The sequence below is a fragment of the Vipera ursinii genome (genome assembly GCF_947247035.1).
Source record: "Vipera ursinii genome assembly, chromosome: 1".
NCBI classification, from domain to species: Eukaryota; Metazoa; Chordata; class Lepidosauria; order Squamata; family Viperidae; genus Vipera; species Vipera ursinii.
In genome coordinates this window covers 196,196,654-196,215,144 of record NC_139512.1, presented here as the reverse complement: position 1 = coordinate 196,215,144, position 18,491 = coordinate 196,196,654, and the positions used below count along the sequence as shown (strand labels likewise).

General features: G+C 40.9%; 1 protein-coding gene across 2 annotated transcripts in view; it reads left to right on the top strand.

The window, feature by feature from the left end:
- Positions 1 to 18,159, top strand: part of SPRED2 (sprouty related EVH1 domain containing 2) — an 89,771-nt gene extending 71,612 nt beyond the window's left edge. For both annotated transcript variants that reach the window (XM_083367825.1, XM_083367826.1), the window contains 2 exons: positions 15,157 to 15,306; positions 16,882 to 18,159. In XM_083367825.1, coding sequence (XP_083223951.1) covers positions 15,157 to 15,306; positions 16,882 to 17,532 — 801 coding nt within the window. In that variant the 3' untranslated portion in view covers positions 17,533 to 18,159. The remainder of the gene's footprint in view (positions 1 to 15,156; positions 15,307 to 16,881) is intronic.
- Positions 18,160 to 18,491: the final 332 nt, after the last annotated feature.

Below are 18,491 nucleotides of genomic sequence, written 5' to 3'. Positions count from 1 at the left end.
GCGCATGTGTGTACATTTTTTTGCGGCTCCCAGTTTTTCCTTTTGTGAGGGAACCGGTTCCGAGTGGCTCTTTCACTGTTTCAGGTTGCTGACCCCTGCACTAGACAATCCAAGGAACTGCCATAATTGCTAACACACTTATTGATGGTGTGCCTTCAAGGTAGTGTCACCTTTTAGCAACTACATAGGTAGATCTCTCCAGAATGATCTGGCTCTCCTTCAAATTTTCTGATGGGGCACCTATTGCCAGTGCATTTTGAGTCCATCCAACTTGCTGCTTCTTGCCCTCCTTTTCCTTCAATCTTTCTCAGCATTATGGCTTTCCCCATAATAAGGCAGCTGGGTACTTTAGATGAACTGGATGATATCTGCCCCCCCCCATCTGCATTTATTTCTGAAATGGGTTGAGCCATTCTGAATGGCTTGGTTCAGCTTATCCTTGGTGGGGGGGAATGCAAGATTCTGGTGAAGAACAGAGTATTTCAGGAATTAACCACTTAATGCTGTACGTAACTAATAGTTATTGCAGCATAGCACTGGATAGCACATTTTGTCAAAACGATTCCTGCCAAGATAACCATCTGGAAAAGTTAAAAGGTTTGTCAAGTCATACTGTACATAATGTAGAGATGTTGATTTTGGCAGGTTGAGAGTGGCACTCTGGAAGGCTGAAACTATGTTGAATGGATAAAATGTTAGATCATAAAATTAGCACAAAGGATGAACTATTTCTTCTTTAAAAACCCATTTGAATAGAGACTCCATGATAAAATGAAAGGGCTTTAAAATAAACTTCTGGGATTGTTACATCGAATTTTGGAGCATCACTAAAGTTGGGACATTTTACTATCCGAATATAATAATTGTTACTTGAAGATAGGGTTCTTTGGTCCTAAAAAGCTCTTGTTCCATAATCTTTTCTTTCTACAGACATGCTGCCATTTCACTTAGCAACCCATTTGTTTATGCTGCAGCTAACAAAATGATGGCCAAGCCACAGACCTGCACATAGGTTCCAGAGTGTGCATTTAAAAATTAGTCTAAGAAATCATCATCAATTTAGTATGGTCATAGACCAGCAATACTCTAAGAAATTACCAACAATATTAGAGCCCAGTTCCTAAGGCAGAATTTGGCAGTTACATTTCCCCCCCCTTTTGTTGAAGTGTATCTTGTGTTAAAAGGGACGCGGTGGCTCAGTGGGTTAGGACGCTGAGCTTGTCGATCTGAAGGTCGGCAGTTTGGCGGGTCGAATCCCGAGTGCCGCGTAACAGAGTGAGCACCTGTTACTCGTCCCAGCTTCTCCCAACCTAGCAGTTCGAAAGCACGTAAAAATGCAAGTAGAAAAATAGGGACCACTCCGGTGGGAAGGTAACAGCGTTCCGTGCGCCTTTGGCGTCTAGTCATGCCGGCCACATGACCACGGAGACGTCCTCGGACAAGCGCTGGCTCTTCGGCTTTGAAACGGAGATGAGCACCGGCCCCTAGAGTCGGAAACGACTAGCACGCATGTGCGGGGGAACCTTTACCTTTACTATCTTGTGTTAAAGCAGGGCTGAAGCAAATTCCAGATAAGAGTAGAACCAAAATGGGTGCCTCTTCTCCACATATTCTCTCCTTCTGGCACCTTGGTTTGTTTGTTTGTTTTCTTCTCTCTCAGGAACAGAGATTTGAGCTGAATACTTATAAAGGGCTTAGGAATGCAATCAGAGGTTGCCCATAGTTTCTCTCTTGACTGAAAGAACACCCCCATCTTTTGTGGCATTCAAGAATTCTTTTATTTGCAATATTTACTCACTAAGGCAGGTCTTCTTGATTTGTTAACACTTTTGAGTTAGGTCTAGTTAATTGTGAATAGTTATATGCCAATCTGATTGCTTGATGGCTATACTCAGGGCTTTTTTTGTCATAGAACGCTCAGAACGGAGTTCCGGCACCTTTTTTGGATGGAACCTTGTAGGGTAGGCAAGGTGGGTTGTATGACATGTGTGAGTTCCGGCACCTTTTTCTTTTACAAAAAAAGCACTGGCTATACTGTTACTAATGAGCCACAGAATGGACTAGCTTTATCTGAACGAAGAACCATTCAGCCTTCTTATATAGTAGCATAGCATATAGATTGACTGTTTCTCCTTTAATACAGAAGAGAAGCCAGACCAAGGAAAACACAAAGCGGTTTCTATTACTGCCTGTCTTGGAATCTATGGCTAAAGCTATGTACTCCCCATTGGTTTTGACAGGCTTTTTCCAGGGAATTTGTTTGCATTGGTAGTCAGGCCACTTCTGCTCAGAGCATGAATGGTCACTTGGAAGAAGCATCATGTTGGGAGTCAATGGGGGTAGAAGGGAGTAGTGTAAACACATGCCTGATTGTATATAATTTCAGATAGCTTCCTGAATTTAAGTGTTCTAGTAAGAATGCTGATTAGACTATGTTACATTTTGCCCTACATTCTGCTTTGCAAGGATCCAAGAAGCCCCACCATGAAGCCAATAACATTTTTTCTACCTGTTGTACTGAGATGCTTGTTGCTTCTGAGTGAAGAATTCCTACATGGCCATACTCCATCAATGTATTTAATTTCCCTTTAAAGCTTTTTTTAGACAGTGGCCTTCAGTAAATTCCATGAATTATTTACTGTATGCTGAAATGTTTTCTTTGGCACTTCCTGAATATAAGGCTAATCATGTACATTAGCTCAACCTAGACACACATGCAAGCATATACACAGGCTATATGGACTGGGGAGAAGGAAGACTTCATTCAATGAGTGTGGCCTCCTGTTCTCAGAGCTTTTATGATTGCAATCACTGCTTCCTTCACAACCCCTGATTTAAAAGATGCAGGGGCTTGTTCATTTTGTTAAATGAAAATTAGGGTGGTACTTCTGTCTGTCATCTGGATAGAAAATCAGGAGAATCTGCATATACTGCATATAGGCTCACAGAGTAAAAATACAAATTTAAAAAGGAAGATAAACATCAAGATGTGCAGAAAGTAACAGATAGTTACTTTCTAACTGTCTAGCATCTATCTTCTAGTGTCAGGCTTGAAATCAGAAGACTGTGAGTTCTAGTCCCACTTTGGGCATGAAGCTAGCTGGAGACCTTGGACCAGTCACTTGCTCTCAGCCCACACAGCACCGAGACAGAGAGAACCTGGGGATATCAATGCCTTGAATTACTGTTTCCCATGCCAACCCTGCTCTCTTTCTCTGGCATGCTCTTGAGCTGCTAATGGTCATACCACAGAACTACACTTAGGTTTAGTTTAGGATTTGTCAATCCTTTTGGGTTGGAAACCTGCACAGATGCAGCCTAAAACTCCCCAGAAGCACTGAATGAAGGCATTCACTTACTAAGAAAAGAGGGGAGAATGAGACTTGGCCACCTGTTGCAATAACAGTTTTGTCATGGAGGAGACCAGGTTGTAGTTCTGTCTTCCTCCTGTTGACACTAGATCAGAGGTCCCCAACCTTTTGGGCACCAGGGACCGGTTACGTGGAGAGAGGTTTTTCCGTGGACCGGAGGAGACATAGTTTTGTGTGCTGCCTGCATCCCGCAGAAGGGGCTTTGCTTGTTTGTGCAGACTGGTTGCTGGCATTCTGCGGCCCAGTACAGGACCACGGACCAGGGGTTGGGGACCCCTGTCACAGATATTATTTGGACTGCTATGTTTGAGGAGAGAGAAAATGAAGGATAGGAAGTCCAATTCTGAGGTAGAAAGACAGCGAGTATGCTACCCGGACAGTACATATCAATAGGAATCCCTCCTAAAGTTTCAGGGATTGGGTAAAAAAAAAGTGAGGGACAAAATGCTAGGAGTGCATTACGTTTGAGTAAAGAAGTTTAATTAAGTAATGAAATGTATCATCATTAAGTTGCTTGCTTGAAAATAACCTGCTTTGTTCTGGATGAGAGTGGGTTGGGGGAGTGAAGATATCTGTGCGTACGTGGTAGAGGAACACTACCTAAATCTGGGAACTGAGGGAATACGACTTGCAAAACTGTGGTATCATATTTACATTGCCCCTGCTGTTTGTTTCATCAATTGTTTAGATATGTGTAGTTTAATGTACTTTGACCTTTATACAAGGTGTTAGTAATGACTTACAAAGCCCTACATGGCATGGGTCCGGATTACCTGCGGCAACACCTGCGGCCGGTGTCATCTTCTCTCCGTCCAGTGCGCTCCCACAGAGAGGGCCTCCTCAGGGTGCCTCCGATCAAAGAATGTTGATTGGTGGCCCCCAGGGGGAGGGCGTTCTCTGTGGGCGCGCGAGACCTATGGAACCGCTTGGCGGTTGGGCTCCGGACGGCCCCCAACCTTCGCTCCTTCCGGCGCGATCTCAAAACATATCTATTTGAGCAGTCTGACCTGGTCTGATGGGTTAGGGTTGGGGTTTTAATATATTTTAATTACTGTTTTACTGTTTTAACTTGGGGCACTTATTTAATTCGTTTTTAACTTTTATATTCTGTTTGTATTTATTGCCCTGTACACCGCCCTGAGTCCTTCGGGAGAAGGGCGGTATAAAAATGTAATAAATAAATAAAATAAATAAATAAATACCGTTTGCACTTTTTAAAATAAAACATATTTTGTTGTAGGTTGTTTTTTTTAAGGCATATTAGCCATGCAACTGGCCAGCCCAAAAAATGGAATGCAGCACTAGCATAGTTTTGCATTTGCTGATACAACACAATTGTTCTCAGGTTATTATGATGATGCTTCTTGAATTACATGTTTACATGCTATACTTAAACAAATGATGAGAATGCCTATTAGGAATGATGACAGGTTTCTGAAAGTTGGTGTGATAGAAAGGTGATAGTGGTTGGCCAAAGTGGATTGCACCTTAAATTTAAAACACTTACGGTAACTTAGTTTTCTTTTCTGGCAATCAGATTGTACTCTTCTCCAAGAACTCAAGCTGATTTGTACTCTGCAGCAAATTGTAATTCTAGAAGACAAGTTGGTTATTCTTTAGTTTGGTTTATGCATTTGTTTTTGGGTGTGTTTTTTTAAAGAAGTCGATCGTCAAAACACAGCAACAAAAGTAATTGTACTGGACCTCTTCAAATATATTTAACTGGCGCACTCCCAGTTTTAGACTTGAGAAGGTTGTAAGACAGCGTTTTATACACAGCTAAAATAATCTTGAATTTCTGTTTGACAGCAGGGATGCAGTTTAATGTTTTTTGAATCTTAGTTGTGTTAGTGGAAAATTGTCAAAGCCCTGCTGCTTGCTGCTTTCCTAGTCTTGTTTTAGAGCACTTCAATAGTTTTCACTATACAAATCTTCAAAAAATTTCTAAGAATACTTCTATTTGGGGTAGATTTGTGGAAAATGTTAGGATAGTCTATAGCCTCAAGCCAAAAAATAAGTATTTTGGTACCTTTTGAGACCTCTACTGAATATATTTTATTTGTAACAGCATATCAACCTGGGTTTTGTATAGTAGTAAAAGATGCCAGTGAATATGCTGGGTTTTGGGGGTGTGTGTGTGTGTGTGTGTGTGTTTTGTATTTTACTAGCAGTGAGGAAGGCAAAGGTGGCCATCAAATGTGGCTAGGAGGGTAAAGCCATACAACCAAGTTCTCTCTTTGCCACAGAGCAATGAATGTGAGGGTTTCTATGACATCACACCAGAGACTGATCTCTTTTTGCCTCTGTTTCTCTGTTGACACATTCAGAAATGCCGTGTTCTTTCTGGCAAGTTGGGCCAACACCAAACTGCTAGGTTTAAAAATATTCTCAGTAGTATATATCAGGTTTGTTTGACCAGTTATATTAATCTCAATCCTTCAATGATTGTATCGGATTTTGAGCCCATTACTTTATGATTCTCACTTATTCTGCTCAGAAAACAAGCATATTATTTATGGGACATTTACAGGCAGTCTGAAAAATGAAAAGAAAAAAAAACCCTTGGAAACGAGTGTGGAAACATTGTGCATAAAGAGACAATATAAATACACAGATCCAAGAAATGGAGGAAACAAAAAACTTTAGAGATGGAGAAACATGAAGTAGTTGCCAGGGGCAAGGAAACTGGACCTGAAATATCCATGTGAGATATTGCAAAACTTGCTAATATGAAATTACTTTTGCTTACAATACGCAGGATTTGTTTAGCATATGTATATTTAGTTTGACCATAGGCCTAGCTAGAATGATGGTTTTTCCAGCTGCTTTATGTACAGATAATTGCAAGGTCCCATATACAGTATGTGAGTAAGTTCTTCACATCTGGCTCCTGCTTACTAAACCAAGGGTCCATTGTCTGCATTGTCAGCATAAATAATAAAAAGTGCAAAACCATTTCTACAAGTTTTTAAAAATATATATTTTCTTTGTCCCTCTCGCAGTCAGAACTAAGGCACTATGTTTCTTTCTAGAGATTCCTTCCTGAAGCCTTTGGCCTACATTTGTCTCCCAGAGGAGTGTGAAATATGCTACAACCACATTGCTAAAATGTGCGTGAGAGGGAACAAGAGAAGCTAAGTTTGATTTCACAAATTACAGCCAGTTCAGTTCTCTACACCCACCCAACTAAAAATTTGTAGTTTCGTTTCTAAAAGAACTTTTGATTGCAATATGTCAGAAGTTTAGAAAGGATAGGAGAACCAACTGAAGCTTAGTAAGACTGAACGTACAACACTTTGATTTTCTTGATATTAAAAGCTGTATCATTTTGTTCAAGTAGTATGAGAGTCTGCTGACTCGTAAACCAGGGTCTTTATATGAACTAGATCACCATGCCTTATTCTGTAAGCCATGGACAAAACAGGTAGGGTTTAACATGATGCTTGAACCCAACTTCCATTTTCTGTTAATGCTGTATCTTTAGATCCCTGCTTTTCTTGGTTGGTGAAAGCCTTCAAGAGGGAATCCGGCCATGTGCAAACAATACTGAATGCTTCCTTGAAGGAGAAGATGGTGCCACCTGCCTGAAAGAGGCAAAAGTGCAATCCTTCTTCAAGAATCCATTGCTTGGCCAAGCAGAGTTAGGAAACTTTCAGCCTGTTACATGTATCAGTGACATTCCCTTTCTGAGAAGAGTTGTTGAGAGGTTGTATGACTGCATTTGCAGAGTGCTCTAGAGGAAATACACATCAGTCACTTTTGTAGAGGGGCCAGAATAGGGGAAGTGTAAGTCCTGGTCCTGCTTGTCCCTTAATGGCCTTTACTACAGTATCCACCTTAATTGTCAACAAGAAGGTTCTTTCTGAATGAGTGGTTCAGATCGATGTGGGGGGCAGGGCGGGAATAAGAAGTTGCTGGTAGAATCAAATCCCAGGTGGGCACATTTCTGAGAAGGCACCATTGTCGCATGTGTTGATCACTTCCCTTTTGTATTACTGCATCTGCTCTGCATTGTTGCCCTTGAAGTTCACTCAGAAATTCCAGCTGGTCCAGAATGCAGTAGCTTGAGTAGATATGAATGTATTGTGAGTTGACTATGTAGCACTCTTGAGAGATGCACTTGTTACCAATCTCCTTCTGCATGCAATTCAAGGTGCTGTCTATCACTTTGAAAGCCTTTCATGAATCTGGATCATCTACTTTTAAAGCCCTTCATGAATATATTCAGGATCATCTACTTCTAGCTGGAAGATTGAGCTCTCTGGATCCCATCCCTTGAGGAATGCCATCTCCTGTCATGCCAGAGTCAAAATACCTGTATTGCTGCCTCCCTTCTTTGGACGCGCATTCCCCCTACCATCCAATTCTTCTGAACACAAAGCTGTTTTGGGTTTGAGGGTTGATTTTTTTTGTTGTTGTTATATTTTTGTATAGTGTTTTAATCTTACTAATGAAGTGGGTCTGTAAGCTGCCCAAAGTCAGGTATATGCTCCTTTTGATTAATGGGGAGCTATATAAACATTTTTAATAAATAAACTGGGCATTTAGTGGTGACTTTTTATAAACTGCTTTTGCAACATTAGACCCTAGGTCAGGGGTCAGCAACCTGAAACAGTGAAAGAGCCACTCGGAACTGGTTCCCTCACAAAAGGATAAACTGGGAGCCGCAAAAAATGTGTGCACATGCATGTACATGCGCACATGCGCAGAACAGGGTTTGACTGAAGAGTGGAGTCAAGGTGAGATATGCACCTACCCTGCATATTTGAATTGATTGGTTGAACTTTTTTAGTCCCACTTTTTTTTTTTTTTTTTGGACTGCACATAGCAGAAGACTGGGAGCCTCAGGAGATGGCTGAAAGAGCCGCATGCGGCTCCGGAGCCGCGGGTTGCAGACCTGTGCCCTAGGTAATCCATTGCAACCTGTGTCTATGGAGAAGAGCAATGCAGGCAAGATGAACTTACCTATAGAGAAGCTCAGTATCTTTTAATGGACATTGTAATTAAAAGGCTGCTAAATATGTTGGTACTAATTATTCACAATGGCATTTCCAAGCTATTGTTTTGTTGCTGAGATTTTAAAGGTAGAATAGCAAAGGTAGAGGGTGTGAGCCAGGGCTTTTTTTCTCATAGAACGCTCAGAACGGAGTTCCGGCACCTTTTTTGGATGGAACCTTGTAGGGTAGGCAAGGCGGGTTGTATGACGTGTGTGAGTTCCGGCACCTTTTTCTTTTACAAAAAAAGCACTGGTATGAGCCATAGAAATGGCTGGACATTTTGAACAGCAAAACTGAGAAATAGTTAGAACTGAAGAAGCTTCTTGGATGAGAAGTGAAACATTTTCAAACAAAAAAACCAAGGACGTCCAGTTGCCTTTTAGTAGAAGCACCTTAGACAATCATGACCTGTATAACTGAGAATCTCCATCCGTAGCAAAACTGAGCTGAAGACCTGCAGACATTCCTCAAGAGCCACCGGCATCTCAAATGCAACCAGTTAACTTCTATGTATGCATCCATGTGTCAGGATTGATTGCTAAGCCAAGAAGTAGCTTGTCTGGATCTGTCATTTTCTCAAGGCAGATAAATGAATGGGGAATGGTAAAACTGTAATAGTAAATTCTGTGTAAGAAAGCTTTTCTGTGTGGCTTTTGGGAGACAGCCCTACCGTATCATTGTCTCTTTAGTTTGTTCACTTTCCATCTCTAAAATTAACAAAAAAATTATGCATTTTCTTAATTAATTTCTCGTCAGAAGTTAATAATATCTTATCAGTTTGTTCTTTATAAAATCCATAGTTTCCTATCTTTTTCATATCTATTTTGTATTTGTAAGCGTACCCACCATGACATGTTGATGCCCTGATTTTCCAGCTCTTGTTTCGATTTTAATGTCCCATCAGTATTCAAAATATCTCTATATGTCCAAGTTTTTTCAAAAATCTAACAAATTTGTGTGTGAGAAAGCTTCAGTCGTTGATAACCACCCTGGAATTTTTACATATATTTTCGTTTTAATTTTTTCCCATACTGTTATCAAAGCATTTCTAATACAGTGATTTTGAAAATACTTATGGATTTTGTTTTTCCCATACCACAAAAAAGCATGCCACCCCAATTGTAAGTCATGTCCCTCCAAATATAACAGCCTTTTATTCCTAAGCATTATCCATTCTTTCACCCATGTTAATACAGATGCTTGATAATACAAAGCCCACTCAGGTAGGCCAAAGCCTCCATTTTCCTTAGTATCTTGCAAGGTTTTCATCTTTATTCTAGCTTTCTTTCCTTGCCATACAAACTTCAAAATTAATGAATTCAGCTCTTCAAAAAAAATTTCCCAAGTTTTATCGGAATTGTTTGAAATAAAAATAAAATTTTAGGCAATATATTCATTTTAACTGTAACAATTCTTCCTAATAATGACAGTTTTAAATTCTTCCACTTTTCCAAGTCTAGCTTTATTTGTTTCAATAACCTTGTATAATTATCTTCTTTTATTGTTGAGCACTTAGCTGATAAATATATCCCCAAATATTTTACCTTTTTCACTATCTGTGCGCCTTTGGTGTCTAGTCATGCCAGCCACATGACCACGGAGACGTCCTCGGACAAGCGCTGGCTCTTCGGCTTTGAAACGGAGATGAGCACCGGCCCCTAGAGTCGGAAACGACTAGCATGCATGTGCGGGGGAACCTTTACCTTTGCCTTTACCTCTTGTTACTTCTGACAATCGGCTTTTTTGCTTATGCGTAAGATTCTTAACTATTATCTTAGTTTTTTCTTTATTTATTTTTAGTCCCGCTATTTCTCCATATTGTTCTATTTTCCCCCACAATTTTGGGATCATCTCCAAGGGTTCTTCCAAAATAAATACTAAATCATCAGCAAATGCTTGTAGCTTATATGTTTCACCCTTTATCCCCAACCCTCTAATTTCTGTATCTTGTCTTACATTTCGATTTAAAACTTCCAAAGTGAAAATGAATAACAGAGGGGATAGAAGGCATCCTTGCCTTGTGCCTTTCCTTATTTCAAAGCTCTCAGTACAATCTCCATTCACAATCACTTTGGCTGTTTGTTTATTATATATTGTTTTTACCATATTTATAAAATTCTGTCCAAAGTCCATTGTTTGTAATTGATGAATCATAAATTGCCATGAAAGATTAACAAATGCCTTTTGAGCGTCTAAAAATATTAATGCCATTTGTTTCCCTGGATGTTGCTCATAGTATTCCAATACTATGGTCTTTTAGGCTACACTATAACAAATGACTATCAAAGCAGTTAAGGATATTTAAAAGAAGGGATCTGCAACCAGTTTCTGAAGTGATTTCTGCCTTCCCTGTGTTATGAGTATCATTCATTTTAGTGGAAACAGAAAGCAAACCAATGAAGGTTAAAAAGAAAAGAAAAAAAGCAAGATTATTGCTCTGTAACGTCATTAAGCAATCTTGGGATATTCTGATCTGCTTTAGAAGGCTGTTCTATTGCAACTGGTAGGAAACAGGCACTGTGTTTCAAAAACAGGTATTGCTTCCTTGAGTCGGTCTCCTCAAAGCATGCTAGCCAAACTAATATGGTTGCAAAATGGAAGGATAGCCTCTTGTAAATATGAAGGATAGTTTTGAATGCTGGATGGATCTCTTGTTTTTCTTTTCAGTGTACACCCACTGCCACCCAGACACAGACTGCTTGAAGTACCTAGGTTGCTTGTTTCATTGTCCAGAGGCACTGTTACACATTGGGTTGTCTTTTTTCCATGACCAGTGTAGAGAAGAACTTGGAAACTGTGGCTTTAAAGATGGAGCAGGCAACACTAATTAGCCAAGTGATTTTTTTTTGGCCTCTAGGGACCATGGGGAGCATGACATGATGATGATGATGATGATGATGATGATATTGCCAGAAGGAAGAAGGACAAACATTTCTGGCTTATTTTTTTATTGGTCAATTTATTAAAATGTGGGTTTTATTTTTGTACAACTTCTTTTATTCTGAAACCTAGCAGTTCAAATGCATGTTCTTGGGGTAGTCTTGGGTGTACAAAATGTCAGTTGGGACCAGTGTGCTGTCTCTGGATTGAGGTTATGCAGACATGCTCTTAACAAGCAACAAGAAAAGTAAGGCTAACTGTGGACATCTTAAATGAACATTGTGGGCCTTTAAATGGATGCTGTGCTAAGACAGTATAGTGGCTCTTCGAGCTCTCTGGCCCAGGCTGAGAATTTTAATTTTAATTTTAACTGGGGTTTTATTTGTTCAGGGACGGATATAATTTTTTTAACTGTTTTTAACTTTTGTATTTTTTGTTTTAATCACCCTGTAAACCGCCCTGAGTCCTTCAGGAAAGGGCGGTATATAAATATAATAAAATAAATAAAATAAATAAATAAATTATGGGAATCAAAACTTGAGTGCCTCTGTTGCTTCTTTAAAGGGGAAGAGTCATATTTATTTATTTATTTATTTTATTTATATACCGCCCTTCTCCCGAAGGACTCAGGGTGGTGTACAGGGCAATAAAAATAAGAATACAGAATATAAGATTTAAAATTAAGTGATTGTGCCCGATGCAGTAAATTAGTTAAAAACGGTGTTAAAACCCCAAACCCATCAGACCAGGCCGGCTTGTTCGAATAGATAAGTTTTTAGATCACGCCGGAAGGAGCGAAGGTCGGGGGCCATCCAGAGTTCAGCCAGTAAGCGGTTCCAAAGGACTGGTGCACCCACCGAGAACGCCCTCCCCCTGGGGGTCACCAGTCGACATTCTCTGACCGGTGGTACCCTGGTTGGACTGTTGTGTTAAATGTGGCTCTCTAGAGCATGTGTACCTTTTTCCATTCCTGCCTCTATCTAGGATTTAATATAAGAATAGCGTGACAGATGAAATACCATGTTTGTCTGTAATAGAAGCATTTGAATTAAAAAATTGTGTTAAATTTTGCTCACATGCTCTGCCTTCATATTTTGCTATTTACAGCTTTTAAAAATTCCTTCTGAACTTCAGCTGCGCATTTGTGAGCTTATGCTGATATATTAAAAAGACAGTTATTACAAGCAGATATTTCTCAGAGCAGACAGAATGATATTTTAAGAAGTCAGATGGGGTCACTTATTTGCAGTTATGATGTTCATCCACAATTATTTGAGCTGGAATCCATTGCCAAAATAGAATTCAACAGCTGATGCAGCTAAAACTTTGAAAATATTCATTCAAAATATGCGAAGCTTTGTATAAAAGCATAGTTACTTTTATTGCTCTAAAGTTTCTCTTTGGGAAGAAACAGAAGTTAAGCAGCCATTTAATGTATCTGTGAAACGCTTTAGATCGTTTCGTAAGAATTGGGTTGACTTAACAATGTACAGCAGGGGTGTCATGAAGAAACCGCGCCCACCCCGACATCGTGCGATGTCACATGATGTCGCGAGTTTGACATGTCTGATGTACAGGATCAAGAGGTTGTGATGTAGTAGATAATCCTAGGTGAAGTTAGCTTACACAGTTCATTTTCTGCTCTGAGACAGGCCAGAATGTTGGTTTACCTGGAAGGTAACTAGCATGAAGATCTAACATTTGTGCAGCAGATATCAGCCCAGTTTTGCAAGTTAGGATGGTGATCCTAGTGAATTTGTTAAAAGCCTGTCTGGAGGGCCAAAACTGCATATGAGTAGTGAAAGTGTATACTGTGCCTCAGAAATTGTTTTTAACTCTCCTTCTCATATCAGATGTACACATTATTTATAAAAGGGCTAAAATCCCATTTTCTTTTATCAGTGTTGTGTGTGTGTGTTGTGTTCATATGTTTCTAGCACCTCCAAAGGAATCCTTTGCATAGTCCCAACTCAGAATATTGGCATGTGGTTCCTAGCTCTGGGTATTTCAGTATATCACACCACTTTTGTGACCTGAGAATTCTCACTGTACATTTTTTTCTAATTGCACATTGGTTGAAATTAAATAATTCCTGTTTCTTAGCTGTGAAGTACAAATTTGCTCTAGAAAAATCAGAAATGTGTCCAAATATTTCCTGGTTATGGAAAAGCAGAAAAAGTAGCCTGAGCAACTTAGAACAAGGCTTTTCAACCAGTGGTATGAGTACCACCTGTGGTACATTGGCACCTGGCAGGTGGTACGCGACCATCCTAGAAAAGTGGTAGCAGGGGAGGGGAATGAGCTGAACCGGTGGTGGCACCGCACAAGCCTGAGCAAGAGATGGCTGGAGCTGCAGGGCTGTCAGGGCTCAGCGGAAGCGCCAGGATCAGCGCCAGGCTCCAGCTGGAGCTCGGTGCTGATCCTGGCGCTTCTGAGCCCAGAAGAAGCGCCGATCAGCTGGAATATTGCAGCATCTCCAGGGTCTTGTGATTTACATTCAGATGCTTGGCAACTGATTCATTTTTTCAGTGCCATTGTAACTTCGAACAGTCACTAAGCAAACTGTTGTAAGTCGAGGACTACCTGTACTTCATCACTTTTTTCTCTCTTTTTTTTTTTGTTCGTCATCACGTTTTTGACACCTTGCTAGGTTACTAGTGGTACTCGGATGTTGCCATATCCTAAAAGTGGTACAATGGGTGAAAAGGTTGAAAAGCCCTGACTTAGGGTGACTTGAAATGCAAATGCAAGAGTACTTGGTTGAGATGGGTGATATAGAAATGTGATGAATAAATGAAGATAAATAAGTGTTCTTGTTATTTTTCTCTGAATTGTAGTATACAGAGATTCCTTTGAATTTGTCAAATGGGAGGCAGGTGTGTGGGTAGAAACGTGATGTTATGGCTATAATTTGTATAGCAGCAACTTAAATAGATTAGGTACATTTCTGCTTTTTAACATTAACATTTTAAGACCCACATACTTTGAACTATGCAATCACTATATAGTGACTCTTCTGGCCTCTGCCAGTAATAGCCAGTAGCAAGGGGCAAATTTTTGTAGTATTTTGACATAGAGCCATGATCTTAAACAGTACACTAAAGAAAGTGAGACCTGACCCAGGGATGCTGTTATCAATACAACAGTGTGTTCCCAAGGTCCCCTTACTTTTCATGAAATAAGAGGTTAAAACAATGTGATGTTAAATCCCTCTACGTCAGACATGTCAAACACAAGGCCCAGGGGCCGGATCCAGCCCGCAAAGTGGTTTCATGCAGCCCGCGAAGCCATCCTGAAAAAAGTGAGGGAACGGCCCCCACTGCCTTGGCCCTGGCCCAGAGACCCTCCTCCTGCCAGAGACCCTCAGATCTGTCCCACTCCTGCCCAGGCCCCCATAGGCACCCTTGATGCGAACGATGTAGAGCTGGCCACGCCCACCAAGTAGGCCATACGCACTCTAGCCACGCCCACCCAGTAGGCCACGCCCACCCTGGCCACACCCACCCGGCCCCCTGAGGGCAACCGCAATGCTGATGCGGCCCTCAATGAAATTGAGTTTGACACCCCTGCTCTACGTAGATTAGACTGATTGTTCAACTAGCTTTTTAACACCAAATTGTATACATTGGTTTGTAAACCTCCCGGGTTCATACATCAATACTAGATTAAAAATAATGAAGAAGCTGTGGTTCAGTCTGTTTTAGCTATAACATTGTATATGAATGCAAAATCTGTGAGTTGTTTTCCCAGGTTTTAGGGTTTGACAAAACCACCTCTAATTTTGGAAAAGTTGGTCAGTTTAAAATCTAGCAGCTTTTATTTGGAGAGGGAGGTGTCTGTTGTGACCCAAACATGCAGAAAGATTGCATTTATAACTTAGCTAATATTGTCCCATTTGTTTTTTACAGAATGCCACCGACAGTTCTTCGAATTCTTCTCAGAAAAGAGAGCAGCCTTTACGAACACTAGCATCTTCTCCATCCTTTGAGCATCATCGAATTTGCACCCGTGGCCACTTTCATGACCAGTTTAGCCCTGAGCATTACCATCTAGAACAAGTGAGCTGATCTTTAGATTTTTTTTCCTTGCTGTTCCAGAATGTTGATTTTTTTTTTCATACTAGATTGGCCAGAAAGTTGGGTGACTGCATGTATGTGATAGGAGCTCTGCTCTATTGTCTTCCAAGTCGTGGTTAGCTGTATTATTGGGAAATAGCAGAACATTTATTAGGCCTGGTGTATTGCCTATTTAAAATTTCCTATTATTTTTTTTTTAAAATAAATTTAATTAAAATTTAGCCTATTTAAAAAGAGGCTATCTTTGAAACCGTTTGTACCCTACCCTGCCCAATATGTATTTAAAAAAAACAGCATTCCAATTTTGACTATATCAGTAATCTAACAAAATGAAACTCAATGGTAAGAAAAGCAAAGTTCTACACTTAGGCAAGAAAAACCAAATGTACAGGTATAATATAGGGGGTACCTTGCTCAATAGTAGTAACTGCGAGAGGGATCTCGGAGTCCTAGTGGACAATCACTTCAATATGAGCCAGCAGTGTGCTGCAGCTGTCAAAAAAGCCAAAACAGTGCTAGGCTGCATTAACAGAGGGATAGAATCAAGATCACGTGAAGTATTAATACTACTTTACAATGCCTTGGTGAGGCCACACTTGGAATACTGCATCCAGTTTTGGTCACCACGTTGTAAAAAAGATGTTGAGTCTCTGGAAAGAGTACAGAGAAGAGCAACAAAAATGATTAGGAGACTAGAGGCTAAAACATATAAGGAACGGCCGCTGGAATTGGGTATGTACTAGTTTAATGAAGAGAAGGACAAGGGGGGACATGATAGCAGTCTTCCAATATCTCAGGGGCTGCCACAAAGAGGGGAGACTCAAGCAATTCTTGAAAGCGCCTAAAGGCAGGACAAGAAGCAATGGATGGAAACTAATCAAGGAGAGAAGCAACCTAGAACTAAGGAGAAACTTCCTGACAGTTAGAACAATTAACCAGTGGAACAACCTGCCTCCCGAAGCTGTGAATGCTCCAACACTGGAAGTTTTTAAGAAGAGACTGGACAGCCATTTGTCCAAAATGGTATAGGGTTTCCTGCCTGAGCAGGGGGTTGGACTAGATGGCCTCCAAGGTTCCTTCCAATTTGATGATGATGATGATGATGATGATGCATTGGTATTCTCTCCAAATGCTACAGTCATGAGAATGATTAGTCATATAGCTAGCTTAGCTTTCTAGGTTCAGAAGGAATAGGCAACCTTGGGGTGCTTGGGGCTTCAGTTAAGGCCATGGTAAGTGACTGTGGGAGTTAAACTCCAAAATCCCAGCTTGTATCCTCCTGTGGAGAGGAAGCTTAAAGGCATCCTTTTCAGTATCTTTCCCTACTCTAGAGAGTAACAGTTGAGGAAGGGTACCTTTCTGTGGGAATTACAGTTTCGTGTTCCACAATAATTTCTGTTGTTGGCTTTTATGGTACATAGAATATTTTTAGCCTTTGCGTTTACTTGTGTCATTATCTGTGCTTGTATCTCTGATAAATCTACTGCTAAATGTCATATCCACCTGCTTGCTTAAAAAAATTGCACTTTCTCAAATTTCTTTCTCTCTCACTTACAGTCAATCTTGCGATCATGCCGGCATGTCAGCTTCCCCGATGATGAGGAGATTGTACGGATTAATCCAAGGGAAAAGAACTGGGTGACGGGTTACGAGGACTACCGTCATACCCCTGTGCGGGGGAAGTACATTGATCCCGATGATGGGGACTCCTATGTGCGGTTTGCCAAAACGGAGGCCTCAAAACATGACTACAATTACCCTTATGTTAGTAACGCTGATTTTGATCGAGGGGATGATATTAAGGGTGCCGTGATAAAAACTCAGCCGGCCAGATGTAAACAGCGGCGGCGAAAAGAAGACGGGGAAAGGTCACGATGTGTCTATTGTAGGGACATCTTCAACCACGAGGAAAACAGGCGGGGTCAGTGCCAGGATGCTCCAGACCGAGTCCAAAGCTGTATCCGCCGAGTCAGCTGCATGTGGTGTGCAGACAGTATGCTCTATCACTGCATGTCTGATCCAGAAGGAGACTATACAGACCCTTGCTCCTGTGATACCAGCGATGAGAAGTTTTGCCTCCGGTGGTTGGCCCTAATTGCCTTGTCCTTTCTGGCCCCTTGTATGTGCTGTTACTTGCCCCTCCGGGCTTGCTACCACTGTGGGGTGATGTGCAGGTGCTGTGGTGGGAAACACAAAGCAGCTGGATGACAGCGCTCCAAGCTGGTGAAGGCCTGTTTTCTTCCCATTCTTGGTCTGGAGCATTCTCGGTTTGTGCCCAACTGAGCCGGCCTTGGGAGCCTGTTGGAATCTAGGAACCAGATGGCTCCTTCTCTTTCCCTCCCACTTGGCTGCTATGCATTGATTGCTCTTGGGAGATCTAACAGACTAATGTACCACATAGACTTTTGTATTATTGATCTGTCATCCAGCAGAAGATCTTCTGTGTGATTATTCCTTCCCTCCTGCAAGGAAAGCGCTTGAGATGGGAATGGTTGAATGGGATGGGATTTGGAACATCTCACGGGAGTAACCTATATTTAGCAAGCTCGTCGCACCCGTGAGAGTATATAACAATGGAGTGAAATTCCACTTTGGATTGTGAGCACCTTGCAGCCAGTTTGAGGGTATGGATTTTTGTGTATACAGAAGATGTTTATGGGTAATAATTGTACACCACGATAATGTAGGGCCAACAATCGCACAACCTACATTTCCTGAAAAGTTCCATCATGTTTTTTTTGGTGGTCTTCTGGGATTTTCTGATTTTTGAGGGTTCAGCTAAAATGTGGGAAATGAGCCTTAGTATTACCTATATTATATGTGAGAATCTGAGAAGTCCTGTGATTTCAGACCAATTTTTATACACAAAATGAAATCTTTATAAATAGGTTTCTCCTCTTCCTCTTTCCCCAGCCACCATCGCCTTTCTCTTCCAAATAGCAGTGGAAAAATTAGCTTTGCATTAATGTTCTTCCTGATAAAAACAGTCTTTACGCTGTGGTGTTCCTATCTGAGGCAAACAGGGAGTTTGCATGTTTGAAATTGACTTGTACACTCATGAACTTGTGTACCTTGAAAACAAAAAGAGGGAATGTTGCTTTTAAACTTTGTCAGTATGCTAAAGATAAGGGGAAAAATCCTCCATCCCCCCTTTTTGGAATCCAGGG